Source organism: Hyperolius riggenbachi, chromosome 5 (genome assembly GCF_040937935.1).
Source record: "Hyperolius riggenbachi isolate aHypRig1 chromosome 5, aHypRig1.pri, whole genome shotgun sequence".
Lineage (NCBI taxonomy): Eukaryota > Metazoa > Chordata > Amphibia > Anura > Hyperoliidae > Hyperolius > Hyperolius riggenbachi.
The window spans coordinates 130,388,246-130,404,827 of record NC_090650.1 but is presented as its reverse complement, the minus strand read 5'-3'; the positions used below and the strand labels follow the sequence as shown (position 1 = coordinate 130,404,827).

General features: G+C 42.9%; 1 protein-coding gene across 4 annotated transcripts in view; it reads right to left on the bottom strand.

The window, feature by feature from the left end:
- Positions 1-16,582, bottom strand: part of ENTPD3 (ectonucleoside triphosphate diphosphohydrolase 3) — a 72,062-nt gene that overhangs the window by 34,854 nt on the left and 20,626 nt on the right. For all 4 annotated transcript variants that reach the window (XM_068234478.1, XM_068234481.1, XM_068234479.1 and 1 more), the window contains exons 2-5: positions 12,766-12,899; positions 10,135-10,252; positions 4,106-4,256; positions 3,755-3,914 (exon numbers count right to left, since the gene is read on the bottom strand). In XM_068234478.1, the coding sequence (XP_068090579.1) occupies positions 3,755-3,914; positions 4,106-4,256; positions 10,135-10,252; positions 12,766-12,891 (555 nt within the window). In that variant the 5' untranslated portion in view covers positions 12,892-12,899. The remainder of the gene's footprint in view (positions 1-3,754; positions 3,915-4,105; positions 4,257-10,134; positions 10,253-12,765; positions 12,900-16,582) is intronic.

Below are 16,582 nucleotides of genomic sequence, written 5' to 3'. Positions count from 1 at the left end.
ACCATCTATGACTGCTCACTGATATTGCGGGCCACATAGGACTGCTGGCAAATATCGGGTAATCCTGTAAGTATCTTAAGATTGAGGATCTCTAAAAAAGGGTTGCCAGGCCACACTATCAGTCACCTGGCATTCACTTCTCTCTTAGATCCAGTTCTTGGGAATGTGACCTTCACAGCTCCACCTTCCCCAAACTTGTGTCTAATCACTAAAATGGAGGCAAGGCCGGGGAGGTTGTGTTTTCAGGAGTTGCTACTTACCAGAGAGGAAGCTGCACAGGAGTGATGACTGGATTGCCCTGTTGACATATGTAAGTGGCCCCCAAATGTCCCTTTTTAAAGGAAAGAAGAAATGTTTGCCTGTGACCTGGGACAGTCCACCTCTGTCTAGATTGAAAAAAAGATGTGTCCATTGAGTACAACTTGAGCTATACTGCAGTTAAATCCATAGGAAATCCAGAAAAGTCACAAGGGTGAAAACTGACCGACAGACAATGAGATAGACTCACTTGTCTATGGTGAGGATGTCTGGTGGTGAATTGTGCCCCTCTAATCACTGCTGCAGCATCACATCTTATTTTTCATCTAATAAAAGGCCAACAGTCCCTTTTTAGAAAGGCATTTGACAGTCCCTAGCCTGCAGATGTCTGGCTACTGATGATAGTTGTGGCATTGATGTATTGGGGAGTTAAGTGGAAAGTTCCTCTGGAGGTAATGAAGGACAGCTAGATTTATTAGCATCTTGGGCATTGCTTTCTGTGTAAGGGAATGAAGCAGGTTGCTATTAACCTCCCTAGCGGTCTATTAAAAACCGCCAGGGGGCTAAGGACTAAGGACCGGATTTCCTGGAGGGCTTCCCCCGTTGGCATGGCGACGGGCGGCATGACGTCATCGACGTCGTGACGTCATTAGGAGTCCCGAGCTACCCCTCAGCGCTGCCTGGCACTGATTGGCCACGCAGCGCACGGGGTCTGGGGGGGGGGGGGCAGCGCGGCGAGTGGCGGACAATCGGCGGGTAGCGGCGGCGATCGGAGTGCACACGCAGCTAGCAAAGTGCTAGCTGCGTGTTGCAAAAAAAAATTAAGCAAATCGGCCCAGCAGGGTCTGAGAAATCCTCCTGCGCGGCATAGCCCAAGCTCAGCTCGGGCTTACCGCCAGGGAGGTTAAAGCATGATTACTAAACATCGGCAGCCAATGACCAGGAATGACTGGCAGCCAGTAAGAAATGCTTGTACAAAGAAACTTCTTTCCTGTTCTGTATTTTAGGGCCAAAATCAATCACATAAGTATATTACATTATTGATTTTAACATTATTTGTAATGTTTTTATATTAAAGAAAATATCTGACAGCAGCATACTGCTAAACGTTTTATGCCAATGCTAAACATTTTATATCAACTCAATCTATTTTAAAATGTATTGCCAGTGAGGACTAGAAAAATAACCTATCGAGAGTAAAAAAATAAACTCACTTTCCCCTTCACAGTTCATGTGGTCCCCAATCAGCATCTTCTGAACCCAGATGTGTCTTCTCAGTGAGGTAGTAATTGTGCTGGTGAGTAGCTCTGTGACTCAGCACCTCATCAATAAGCTTTTGGTCACAAGAGTAATGGAAAGGTTAAGAACAGGGGTGCCTCTAGCCATTTTGTCACTCCAGGCGAGAAAACCTGTGAAGCTCCCCCCCCCCTACCGCCATGGCGCCGACTCCCCCATGAAATAACCATAATGCGGCAAGATTTCAACAGAAAATAATTGTAATGTGGCAGCGTTGCACCAGAACTTACACTTATTGTGGCAGTGTTTCACCCAAAAATACATGTAAGAAAGAAAATACATGTAAGGAAGAAGGCACACAGGGGGACATAAGGAGGCACAGGGGGAAGGAAGGAGGCACGAGGGTTGAACGAAGTCAAAGGAGGACAGAAGGAGGCACAAGGGGACAGAAAGAGGCACACGGGGACAAAATGAGGTACAATGGGGGACAAAAGGAGGCACAATAGGGTGCAGAATGAGACACAAAGGAGGACAGAAGGAGGTACACTTAGGGGCAGCAGGTGGTACAGAAGAAGGCATGAGGGCCAGAAGGAGGCAGAACAGAGGACAGAAGGAGGGACAGGGGGGCAGAAGGAGGCACAAAGTGGGTCAGGAGGCAGCACAATGGGGACAGATTGAGGCTCAAAGGGGGTCAAAAGGAGGCACAGGGGGCTGAAGGAGGCACACAGGGTACAGAAGGAAGCACTGGGAGACAGTAGGAGGCACAAAGGGGGACAGAAGTATGCACAAAAGGGGGACAGAAGACAGCAGAGGGGGATGTAAGGAGGCACAGGAAAACAGAAGGAGGCAGAGGGGGACAGAAAGAGTCACAGGGAGACAGAAGAAGGCACAAACAGGCACAGAAGGAGGCACGGGGGACAGAGAAAGGCGCAGGGGACAGAGGTGGCACATAGGAACTGAAGAGGCACATGGAGACAGAAGGAGGCAGAGTGACAATGAAGAAGGAACTGGGGGGGGGGGGGGGGGCAGAGGTAGCACAAGGGGACAAATAAAGGCAAAGGGACATAAGGAGAGGTAGCACAAGGGGACAAATAAAGGCAAAGGGACATAAGGAGGCACAGGGGGACAGAAGGCAGCACAAAGGGGCACAGAAGGAGGCACAAAGTGAGACAGATGGACAAACAGGGTCAGACATGGCACAAGGGACTGAAGGAAGCACAAAAGGGAAAGAAGGAGGCACAAAGGGGGGAAGAAGGATGCACAAGGCACAGAGGTGGCAGCTGCCTGCAATTTACGCTAAGTAGATGTAGCAGAAGCAAATAGAATAACCACGGGGGTGGGGCTTATTTTTGGGGCAGGGCTTAATCCAGCAACATGGCGCCCCCCAGGACCAATGGCACTCCAGGCAATGGCCTGTACTGCCTATGCCTAGAGGCTCCCCTGGTTAAGAAGGTAGACTCTTTTTCAACCAAAGTGTCATTCCTTTCACTAGCTCCTAGATCGGAACAGTAAGGATGCAGTGGCCATCTTGGGGAAGTGGTTTGCCAGTTTCTTCCCATTTGTCACTATGGAAATAGACAACTTTGGAACTCTGAAGCTGTTGATCGGGAACCACTGGGACTATGAAATAATAACTATACATACTGTATTTGTATCTCTATAGGTCCTTTTTCCATTTACAGGAAATCTGTACTGAAAGAAATATGATGGCTGCTATTTACTGACTTCCTGCTATATCCCTGACTTTTATGTTGAACATTTAAGTGGGTTTCTAGATACCACCAGAAGTTCTTCCCATACTATCACCACTTCCTCTTGAACACCAGAAATAAGGCAACAGCTCTTGTCCGTAAAATTGGATAAGAGTGGTCTATAAAAGGGGGAAGATTTTGAACACCCCCCACCCTTCCCCTCCAAAGTTCAGAGTACCCCCTAATGTTACTGACCACGTGGGTTGGAAATGCGCAGGGGGCAGAGTCTCATACTTGTGAGCTCCGTATTCTCTGAGGACACACAGTACGTGATTGAAAGTGTGTATTTATTTCTTATAACTTCTTTTTTAATATTTGACGTACTGTATGTATCAGTCTTCAGTTGTATCACTATACTACAGTATGTCAGTTTTCCATTATTTCATGAAAGGTCAACTGTAATACAAATGGAAAGGACTGCACACACATGAAATTACACAGTATATGCATACAAATAATGTGATGCCAAATATCAGGGCACATAAAGCATGCAATGTATTTGCACGCACCTCCAAGAAATTTCCCATTAAATAGTTGACTGTAATCCATCCGTACACCCCTTCCTCCTGACCAGTTATGATGTGAGCTCCTCTAAAATCAAATGGCTGCGTCTGAAAGTAGTTCTCAATACTGGAAAGGACTCCTTGAGCAGCACTTTCATTTTTCAACCTAAGCCATTTAAAGAAGACAAAATGCTGAGAAACTGGAAAGATGAATTTTCAATGTCAGCCATAAACATACAAGTAAGAGCAAGTTGTTTCCTAGAAAGAGTATGAATGCCAAAAATATGTCTTGACGTGCTTAGCTGTAACGTAATCTACTGTCTGACTCCTTTTTTTCCATATTAATAAATCACTCACCGAAGAAGTCTCATTCCAGCAGTGGCTCCCAAATATGCTGGGGTGCTGTTCTGCTGATTCAATGGTATCACTTCTAATACTTTCTTCATACAGCCATCTATGTTCTTAGCAACATTTTCAGGTTCAGCAGCATAGCTGGAGATGCCAAGACCTGAAAGCAGAGCACCAATCAATTTATAATTATTGTATTTCTTTCCATAGTATTAAAGCACGCCTGAATTAGCAGTCCCCGGATTGGATGGATCCCCCTCTGTTGTGCCACCATCTCCCCATTTGTGGCTCAGAATGGAGCCAGTCGAACGGAAGACAAAAGAAGCGCATGCTCTGTCCCACTCCACACTGCAGCGCAAACGTACAGGAAGGCCAGAAACCCACTAGGAGCGATTTCTAATCGCTAGTGATTTGAAGGTGCTCTTGCTAATGCAATGCTATGGGGAATTTTTTTATAAAAATCACATTGCTCAAGTGGGATCACACCCATAGCCTTACATTAGCAAGAGTTTTCAAATCGCAAAACACTCAGAAAATCGCTCCTAGTGGGTTTCTGGCCAAAGTGTTTGCATGGAATGGACAGTGCATATGCTGCTCCCTCATCTTCTACTGCAGAGCAGCACAATGGAGGCGTGCAAATCCAAACCAGGGAACCGGTAAGTTAGGACCCATAATACACATTGTCATGTGTGGTTTAACAATTATGGGGTCAGTTCAGGTGTCCTTTAAAGCCTTTCTTTTACTTTACAAATAATGGGCATTCTGTTTATAAAGATGCAGTGAGACACATTACTAGCGCTACATCCTGTCTCTAGGAATAGCTTTAACATTAGCTTTTTACTATTCTTGCCCCTCTTTGAACAAAACTATACACATGTATTTTTCTGTGCACATATGAGTGTCTGTGCGCATATGAGTGTCTCTGCATGTGTGTGTCTATGCACATGTACTGTATCTGTGTGCATATGTGTGTGTGTGTGTCTGTGAACATTTCTGTGTCAATATGTGTGTGTCTGCACGTTTCCATGTGCCTGTGTGTGCGTCTGGGCACTTGTGCTTATCTGTGTATACAGTATATGTCTGTATATGCAAATATACGCTTGTGTGTGTTTCTGTGTGAATTTAATAGCAGCCTGTTTGTGCATAAAAATGTGGTGGTAAATCAACACCTTTTCCTTGTTCCGCATCAGAAATGAGTATCCATACTCTTCCTCCTCTAGCTACAGGCTTCATGTTGGTTGATCAGGGTCACATCATGTGACCTAGCTAACCAATGTGGGAGACTATCAGGCTCTCATTATAGAAATATCTGTGATTAGTGGTCAGAGAAAAAGGAAGAAGTTTTGAATCAGGATGATAGCATTTATTCAGCGATTCCTCATTAATCGGACTCAAATCATACAGCTACAGTGGGATGCGAAAGTTTGGGCAATCTTGTTAATTTTTATGATTTTCCAGTATACATCGTTGGTTGTTACAATAAAAAATGTTAGTTAAATATATCATATAGGAGACACACACAGTGATATTTGAGAAGTGAAATGAAGTTTATTGGATTTACAGAAAGTGTGCAATAATTGTTCAAATAAAATTAGGCAGGTGCATAAATTTGGGCATAAATTTGTCATTTTATTGATTCCAAAACCTTTAGAACTAATTATTGGAACTCAAGTTGGCTTGGTAAGCTCAGTGACCCCTGACCTACATACACAGGTGAATCCAATTATGAGAAAGAGTATTTAAGGGGGTCCATTGTAAGTTTCCCTCCTCTTTTAATTTTCTCTGAAGAGTAGCAACATGGGGGTCTCAAAACCACTCTCAAATGACCTGAAGACAAAGATTGTTCACCATCATGATTTAGGGGAAGGATACAGAAAGCTGCCTCAGAGATTTTAGCTTTCTGTTTCCACAGTTAGGAACATATTGAGGAAACGGAAGACCACGGGCTAAGTTCAAGTTAAAGCTTGAAGTGGCAGACCAAGAAAAATCTCGGATAAACAGAAGCGACGAATGGTGAGAACAGTCAGAGTCAATACACAGACCAGCACCAAAGACCTACAACATCATCTTGCTGCAGATGGAGTCCCTATGCATCGTTCAACCATTTGGCACACTTTACACAAGGAGATGCTGTATGCAAGAGTGATGCAGAGGAAGCCTTTTCTTAGCCCACAGCACAAACAGAGCTGCTAAAGCACATTTGGGCAAGCCAGCTTCTTTTTGGAATAAAGTGCTGTGGATTGATGAAACTAAAATTGAGTTATTTGGGAGTTATGCATGGAGGAAAAACACTACAGAATTCCAAGAAAAACACCCGCTACCTACAGTAAAATATGGAGGTGGTTCCATCATACTGTGGAGCCATGTGCCCAGTGCAGGGACTGGGAATCTAGTCAAAGTTGAGGGACGCATGGATTCCACTCAGTATCAGCAGATTCTGGAGACCAATGTCCAGGAATCAGTGACAAAGCTGAAGCTGCGCCGGGGCTCGATCCTTCCACAAGACAACGACCCTAAACACTGCTAAAAATCCACTAAGGCATTCATGCAGAGGAACAAGTACAACGCTCTGGAATGGCCATCTCAGTCCCTAGGCCTGAATATAATTGAAAATCTGTGGTGTGAGCTAAAGAGAGCTGTCCATGCTCAGAAGCCATCAAACCTGAATGAATTAGAGATGTTTTGTAAAGAGGAATGGTCCAAAATACCTTCAACCAGAATCCAAACTCTCATTGGAACCTACAGGAAGTGTTTAGAGGCTGTAATTTCTGCAAAAGGAGGATCTAGTAAATTTTGATTTCTTTTTTTTTTTTGTGACACCCAAATTTATGCACCTGTCTAATTCTGTTTAACTACTAGCCGACCGCGTCACTGCGGTGGCAGCCCCAGAACCACCTAACGTAAAGTCCTGGGGCTCTGTTTTGCAGGCTGCGCGCTCATCTCCTGCTTGGAGACTGCATCGCTGCTCGGGAGACTGTTAAACTGTTTTGCCGTCTTATTGCCCGTACAGCGCTGCGATCTGCAGCAGCACTGTACTGGGGACAGCCATGTGACACGGCTGGGCTGTCCCTTCCTGAGGCACAGAGGTGATCGGCCTTCATAGGCTGAAGCCTATGACAGCTGATCACGGGGATTGACTGGCGAGGGAAGGAGGTGGGCGTACATTAGTTTAAAAAAACAGTCATTTTTTATAAAAAAAAAATAGACAAATAAACACCAACAAATAAACAAACAAACATCTGGGGGGCGATCAGACCCCACCAACAGAGAGCTCTTCTTCTGGGGAGAAAAGGGGGGGGATCACTTGAGAGCTTGGCCCAAAAGCTGCAGTGGCCAATTTAATGAAAAATGGCCTGGTCTTTTGGGGGGTTTAACACTGCAGTCCTCAAGTGGTTAAACAATTATTGCATGCGTTCTGTAAATCCAATAAACTTCATTTCACTTCTCAAATATCACTGTGTGTGTATCCTATATGATATATTTAACTGACATTTTTTTGATTGTAACATCCAACGATTTATACAGGAAAATCATGACAATGAACAAGGTTGCCCAAACTTTCCCATCCCACTGTATATACATACAACATCAAAAGGGGAAACAATACTCTAGTGGTCAGAGAGTGTCTAAGCGCCAGCCCCTGGGGTGTGTAAGGGGCTTGCATACAAAAGTGGAAGCTGCTCTACAACCACATAGACAGGAATAGACAAGTGTCATTTTCCTGGTAAATATATTCTTGTAGAGTAGAGATGGGACTTTAGTACAGTGCCTCACTGCGCCACCAATATAGCTTAAATTAAGTACTAAGGACTCTTGAACTATTTTAAAATGACATATGAAGTATTTATGTTAATATATTTCCATTTATACATGTAATACATTGTATAGTTGCTTAGCTCCACTTTTATGATGTGTTGGTCAAGGGCACAAATTGACCTATTGAAGTAGGGTTGGTGTTTCACAAAACATTGTGTCTATGTGCTACATATTCTGGTGGCTTAATATTTACCTTCCATTTATTGTTTTTAATCACTGTATGTTTTAGTTAAATGCGTCCTTTATTTCTGATATGCCCCATTTAACGTATGGATTGAAATGGGGAATTAGAAACGTTCAAAACATGGAAATCGGTCACTTCGGGAACAGTGATGAATAGGTCGCATGCAGAGACTTGATATGCTAATCTGGGCTAAAACTAAGTACACACATGTGAGAATTGTTGCCCATCGGGGATCAAGATTATCCCTCGGGCGACAATTTGAGGAATGATGTTGTATAGACACATCACTAGCCTCAAGGTGTTCTGCTGCTATGCAGGGGACAGAGGGACGACGATCGGTGGGCAACGGAGGCTTGTAAAAAGAATTGCGAGCGGTCATGCTTGGCCATCGGGGGTTGTTAAGAATTTGACAGGGCGGATCTTTAACGATGCCTAAGCAATATTGATCGGCGACCTCTGTACACACATAATGATCAATGACTGAAACGGTCATAACATAGTTACATAGCTATTTGGGTTGAGAAAAGACATACGTCCATTGAGTTCAACCAGAAATAAAGTACAACACCAGCCTGCTCCGTCACATATCCCTGTTGATCCAGAGGAAGGCGAAAAACCCTTACAAGGCATTGTCCAATTAGCCCCAAAAGGGAAAAAATTCCTTCCCGACTCCAGATGGATCGTTGTCACCCCTGTTTCAGACAACGATTATGGCATGTGTGAACGTAGCTTAACCACTTGCCCGCCTGCGTACAGTATATCTATTCTCCGGCAGACTTCATCTCAGCGCTCAAGACGTAGATACACTCTCCTCCACTGCGACTCCCATTGCCTGCGCTCCCGCACGCTCATGTGCGCACGCCAGTGCACGCCCACATTGCCACAAGTTAGCCCAGGGATCAGTAAATGGGAACGCAGTTCCCATTCATTGATCTAAACCGCTGTATCAATGATTGCAATCAGCAGTGAGATGCCTGCGTCATTGTATCTTCCGGAGTTACACATTCACGCATTACTTCCTGTTTAGCGTACTAATATTGCGCAAAAGAATGTAATGCGTGAGGACATCTAATGGCCAAATAGTAAATTTACACCTACTTAAAATGTATAATAATAAAAGACCCACTCCCCTCCCATAGTACCCAAAACATTTTTTGCATGACAATTAATAAATACATAAATAGTTACCTTAGGGACTGAACTTTTTAATATGTATGTAAGAGTGTATATTACTGTTAATTTTTAAATTATGGGCTTTTAATCAATGATGGATGCAAAACTGAAAAAAATGCACCTTTATTTTCAAATAAAATATTGGTGCTATACATAGTACTAGGGAAATATTTTAAACATTACTTTGCAAAACCAGGGCAAACGGGCAAATAAAATGTGTGGCTTTCATCTACAGTAGAATGTTTTATTGTAAAACTATAATGGCCAAAAACTGAGAAATAATGATTTTTTCCCTTTTTGTCTTATTATTCCCATTAAAATGCATTTAGAGTAAAATAATTCTTAGCATAATGTACCACCCAAAGAAAGCCAAATCGGTGACAAAAAAACCCAAGATATAGATCATTTTGTTGTGACAAGTAGTGATAAAGTTATTGGAGAATGAAAGGGAGGAGCGATGAAAGGTGAAAATTGCTCTGGTGCTCAGGGGGAAAACCCCACAGTGGTGAAGTGGTTAAGACTGTAAAAGCAATCAGAGTCACATGAGTTTTATCATGGAGATCTTTTATAATGTTAGCGCTGTCTCATTTATTTCAATTTCCTGCATAGGAAGATTGAGCTTACGGAAACGACATTACCAGATTACTGTAGCACAGCTCTAACCAATTCGCTTTGATTAATGTCAGAGTTAATTTGATTCAGTAGGGATTTCATTTCATGTAATTTTGTACAATGAATGATTTGGGGGAAAAAAGGTCATCATGTTGGCGTGTATGTTTTACACTCAGGGAAGGAACATGTCATGCATAAACATGCTATGGACTGTCACAGTGAATTCCATGACAAATAATAATTGCATTCTCACCATTAACATTGCATTTGAAGGTCTGGCTCACCACTCCAGTGTTGTTCTCCTTTTCAGCAGGCCATTGGTAAACATATACTGTGGTTCTTGAGGATCCGGCATCCAACACTATTCCATACTAACCCAGTATATAAAAATATAAATTAAGCACATCTGGGTTAGCATCACAAATAAATACTTTTAAACTTCATCAAAAAGCAGCATTGGCCTTATTTATCATTGTGTCTGTGCTGTCTATAGGAAAGAGGTAAGTTCTCCTTTTTTCTCTACATGCATTATTGTGGCGTGCAGGAGGTCTATTTATAAAGCAGCAATGGAAGTTGCCGAATACTCTCCTCACTGCTGCACATTTTGAGTTATTTACACAGCATCAATTTTGATTGACCAATGATGGGCCAATTTTCCCACCTCCATGTTGTATGAGGGCCTCTAGATTTTGAATACTGTGAACAGATTGTGTAGCTGAACCCTCATACTACATGGAAGTGGGAAAATTGGCCAATCATTGGCCCATCAAAAAAGGACGTGTGTATGCAGCCTAATGGAAAAGCAGCAAAAAAGGTACACACATCCGTACACACATCCAATTTTGCTTGGCCTATTTTACTACTTCCATGTAGTATGAGGCCCAACAGATTTTGAATACTAGGAAAAGATTGCGTTGGTAAGCTGTCATACTACATGGAAGTAGTAAAAAAAAAATATCCCGGTAAATATGGCAGCCTCCATATACCTTTCGCTTCAGATTCCCTTTATGGAGCCAGAGTCTGCATGTCTGTCATCGCTTGTCCTGATTTCGCACGCCTTTAACGCTGAGTCAGCCCTACATCTTGAAGCATGTGCGATTAACTAATGCCCAAAATTGTTTGCATTGTTGGTCGGGCATGCACTTGGCAGCATATTATAATCTAATTTGATAGTCGATGGGCCTCTGTAATGATCCGCTCAGCTGCCTGCGCAGGCAGGCAGCTTTTTGACCACTGTTCAGTTCTGCATTCTGCAGGTCTCTGGAAGAGAGACCTTTTGTCAGTTTTGCAGCTTGCTGCTGCTAAGGAATTTGCATACGTTTGTCATGCAAATTGCCTAGCCACATCCTTTGTAGGCTTGCTCTATATATACCATGTGATTCCACAGTAAGTTGCTGGTCATAAGGGTTAGTCCTGTGAAACACTCCTGGAGTGTCAGCCATGCTTATTGTTTGAAGATTAGCTTAGAGTAATTCCTGGGACTGCACTGGGCATCCTTGCTAGGGCAGTCAGGATTGTATTATTTGTATTGCCTGTTCTGTCTGTCTGTCGTGCTTGGATCACACTAGCCACTAGCAGTAGTGGCTGTGGATCCTTCTGGTCTGCAACTCTCTTGCTATACTTGGATCGCACCTGCTCTGACGGAAAGAGCAGGGCATCCTGCTAGCCCTGTTGCCTTACTTGGGTCGCACTCGCTCTGGCGGAAAGAGCAGTGGATCGTATCTCTCACTTATCCCTGTTTTTGTGTATCTGTCTTGTCTGCTACGAACGCTTGCTGGAGGCTCGGTGAGGTAACCGTTAAGCAAGCGCTCGCATCCTCTGTTTCATGTTTGTCTGTCGGTGGTTAGTTAGGCGTGCTTGTCTCTGTTGTGCTTAACACGCGGAGGCCGCGCAGAAAACGCGTTCGCTGTTGCGAATGAGTGCGGTGTTGGAGTTTAGTCAGCGTTTATTATTTTCCTTATCTTCTCATTGTATTATTTGCTGTGCCTTTGCTACTCTTGTGCTCTGCCTTGCTGTAGCCTTGTGTCACCTCTGGCAATCGCCTCTCTCGCGATTGCGTTCATACTTCGTTTCTGCTGTTGCGTGTGCACCATCGCGGGTTGGCGACTAGATTGGGGCACATACATACATTCTGTCCCTGTGCTCATTCTCTTTCGCAATCGCTTCTCTTGCGATTGCGTTCTCGCTTGGTTTCCTCCGTTGTGTGTCCGCCGTTGCAGGTTGGCGGCTAGATTGGTGGACATACATACATTCCTCATCGGTGCTTATTCGGTCTTGTGTCGCTGTTAGCAATCGCCATCTCTGGCGATTGCCTTCTCACCTGATCTTCATGGTTGTGTGTTCATCGTCGCAGGGTGGCCACTAGATTAGTGGACACACATACCCTCTGTCGCTTTGATCTCTCTCTTTCAGGGCTATCTTGCCCTGCGTTTCTTCCCTTTGTACAATTCCTGTCTGGCATCTGTGGCAGGGCAGAGGAGCTGTTCCTCTGCATTCCACAGCTCCACCTGCCGACAGGAATTTCCCTCTACAGGTGCCTTGCACCTTTTTCTGGGTTCCCTCAAATTATACGCTTGGGGATGATTTCCGCAGTGTCAGCGCACGTCCTGTGCGCTGATCACGGAGAGAATTCCACAATCGTTACAGCCTCCAAGTTGACTGATGTATGCCTACCTTTAGAATGAATACTGTCCAATTAACTGCAGACAATTGTTTAATCAATTAGTGCACATTTCCCTGCTAATATATAATATCCCCAATGGAGATGCTTGGAGATCACCCATTGATGGCTTAGGAAATCAGATCCACAAGGCATCTGATGAGCATGTAATTTTGCATTATTAACAGATATGTTCATTTTTACAAGCCTTTTAATGTGGCTTACCTTCAGGCCAGGGGAAACAGCTTGCTCGTGGTGAATTTGAATGTATGAAATAGCAATAATAACCGATATGCTGATTAACAGAAACAGGACAGAAAAAATGAGGGTGATTTTTATCTTCAAAGACATCGCAGCACCTACAATAAAGAAGAATACAATACAAAATTAAAGATGAAGAAATAGAATAAATATTTACACTCTTGTGCTTGAAAAAGACTGTGATCTGTTTTCAATATACAGGATCTTCTCAAAAAATTAGCATATTGTGATAAAGTTCATTATTTTCTGTAATGTACTGATAAACATTAGACTTTCATATATTTAAGATTCAAATACACACAACTGAAGTAGTGCAAGGCTTTTATTGTTTTAATATTGATGATTTTGGCATACAGCTCACGAAAACCCAAAATTACTATCTCAAAAAATTAGCATATTTCATCCGACCAATAAAAGAAAAGTGTTTTTAAAACAAAAAAAAGTAAACTTTCAAATAATTATGTTCAGTTATGCACTCAATACTTGGTCGGGAATCCTTTTGCAGAAATGACTGCTTCAATGCGGCGTGGCATGGAGGCAATCAGCCCGTGGCACTGCTCAGGTGTTATGGAGGCCCATGATGCTTCGATAGCGGCCTTAAACTCATCCAGAGTGTTGGGTCTTGCGTCTCTCAACTTTCTCTTCACAATATCCCACAGAATCTCTATGGGGTTCAGGTCAGGAGAGTTGGCAGGCCAATTGAGCACAGTAATACCATGGTCAGTAAACTATTTACCAGTGGTTTTGGCACTGTGAGCAGGTGCCAGGTCGTGCTGAAAAATGAAATCTTCATCTCCATAAAGCTTTTCAGCCTTGAACTACTTCAGTTGTGTGTATTTGAATCTAAAATATATGAAAGTCTAATGTTTATCAGTACATTACAGAAAATAATGAACTTTATCACAATATGCTAATTTTTTGAGAAGATCCTGTATATTGCGTTTCATTTGATTGGGTTAGGGAAAATGGTACTACTTGCAATTTCAATGAGTGTAAGATCTAATGTTAGTGTGTGGCTATAAAGTGTTTTAATTTGGTGTGTCGTGGCCGATACAATCACCAAGTAGTATGACAATCAGTAAACCGTAGAAGTGTTTAGAATGCATCAGCAAATTGTACAAGTGACGCAACTGTTCAGTGACTGACAAACGACGTCTGCTTGCTTGGAAAGTGGTTCTCTGGGGGGTATTTAGGTTTGGTTCAAGGAGGATTGGTAAGTGGCACAAGTGTATTGTAGTATGGTTAGTGTTAGGCATAGCTGTAAGAACTTTTGAGTTTGCTGCAAGCTAGGCATTAGTATTATATTGGTAATAGAACATTACTGATATTAGCGTACGCCAAACCTATTTGTGTAGATACTAAATGTACACCAGTCCTGAATTTGGGTGGTTTAGGTCATATGATATTGGAAATAACATGCTACTTAGCTGACCAATGTAAAAGTGTGAGAATATCTTCAAGCCCTGAAAGCACTGGTGACAACTGGTGCATACTGGTTAATAGGGGGCCTGTGTAAGGCCTGGTATACACCTTCAGTTTTTATTGGCTATTTTACCACCTTCATGTAGTAAGAGAATTTACCTACACAATCTGTTCATAGTATTCAAAATCTTTTGACCCTCATATTATCGTTGGCCAATCAAAAATGAATGACTGCCAATCACAAGCTCTTCTGTATTGCCACAAACCTGAAGAATGGTTGCCATCTAAAAGAAAAAGACAGATGTTTTTGTGCTCCTTATCACATCGAATCTTTATAAATATCGAGCTCAGGCCCGGTTCACATTAGCGTTTTTTTGCGGATCGGAACTGGAATGTATACTGTACAAACAGAACGGATATGAATGGATCCAATGTTAACCTATGGATCCATTCACATGCATCCATTGGTACGGATACGTTCCGTACGTTCCGATCCACGTATCTATAAAATGCTGCAGACCCTAATTTTCTGAACCGTTTTGCCCAGCGGAACACATCCGGACAAAAAATACTGCAGCATTGGGGCAATGGGAAACGTAACGTTTCTTCACACTAGTGAAGAAACAGACCGTTCCACGGGGGATTGGGGGCATGTGCCGACGTGAATCTAGCAACGGGAGGGTGAGGGTGTAGCAGTCGGGCAGGTGGGTGAGGGAGCGTTTATACATACCTGATTTTTAGTAGTAGCCAGCGGTAGAGGCTTCCGTTGTCATGTGACAAGTCACATGATGCTTTGTGCAGTCACAGCGGAAGAAGAGGAAGCCTCTACCGCCAGCTACTACTGAAAATTAGGTATGTATTTGCTGAGTGAAAACGGATCCGATCAAACATTGATCAGATCCGTTTTCACTATGTGAACCGGGCCACGGACTGAGCCATCCGGATCCGGTGAAACAGAGACCGGATCCGCTCACCAGATCCTTTTGGCTCAGAATGCTTATGTGAATAGTTACATTTGCATACTCACTAACATAAGCGAAAAACGCCCGTGAATTCGCGGTAAAATTTGCATACGTGTGCGAATTTGTTTTGCGTTTTCCGCTACTAATTCATGCCGCAAGAGTGGAAATGGGCCCTAAAAACATTACAACTAGATTTAAATATAAAATAAAACTGTGGGATATCTAAAAAAAGTCATTTTTAGGAGAAGGAGGGCATCTACATACCTATACTGAGGGCACCTACATACCTATACTGAGGGCATCTACATCTGACTTCCTATACAGGGGGCACCTATGCTTGGCTACCTATATTGAGAGCACCATGGGGGGCGCACCATGGATAAAAACATGCAGTGCAAATTGTTGTGTGAACATTCCAACCTGGGAGGGTAATGTGTCATGGAGATCTGAGCGTTTGAAGTGATGTATCACGGCTTCAAAAAGGTTGGGAACCATTAGTCTAAATCAAGGACAAGCGCAGCTGGGCCAGCGCCTGTGCACTAATGCCCAACCAGGAATTAGCTGTAGGAGGCATTTGCGAAAGAAAGGAGGGGGACGAAGGAGAACGGGCAGAGTGGCGGGCATAAGGACTACTTCATATACATGCATGCTCCCCTCGTTTTTACTGTATGTTTCAGCTCTGGTATCCTTTAAAGCTCTAAAATGATTTACAGTATTTGTAATATTGCATATTTTTGACAGTAAAACAAAAATATCTTTAAAAACCGTATTTTTACCTTGCTAAACAAAGTAATTATACCTTTCCTTTACAGCAGCATGTAATAAAAACCTAGCTCAATTGCAATAAGAGGTTACAGGACATAATTGGATGCAACAGATCAAAGCCAGTTTATATTCTTTTATATTACTGCTTTTAATGAAATATCTATATAACTAAAAGCCAGTTGCAATTCAGTGTGGATGCAGTGCTGCTCGCAGCGGGGTGAATTGCAAAGACTGGCACACAACAGCATACATGTTTATACAGTCCACCATCGTAAAGACTGAGGAGACATGCAGTTCACCATTTCCAGTGGTAATACATCAATAATGTGGCCTTCCTAAGTACCCCATTATGTCCAGTTTCCTCTGGTAATGTATTTCCATTAGTACATCAAAAACACACATTTGCTAGCAGCTCATTGCAGATTGTTTGCATTTGTGAGAAACATTTAGATTCAAATAATAAATGCATGTATGCATAATTAAACAAAGCAAGACGCCAACAATCAAATAATTGGGACATTTGGGAGAATGTTATTTATAAGGAAGATGATTGTTCATTAGCTGTAAATTTATGTATGGAGAAGACTAAGCATCAGAAACACTGTACACATGGGTGTCAGAATGCGAAATGA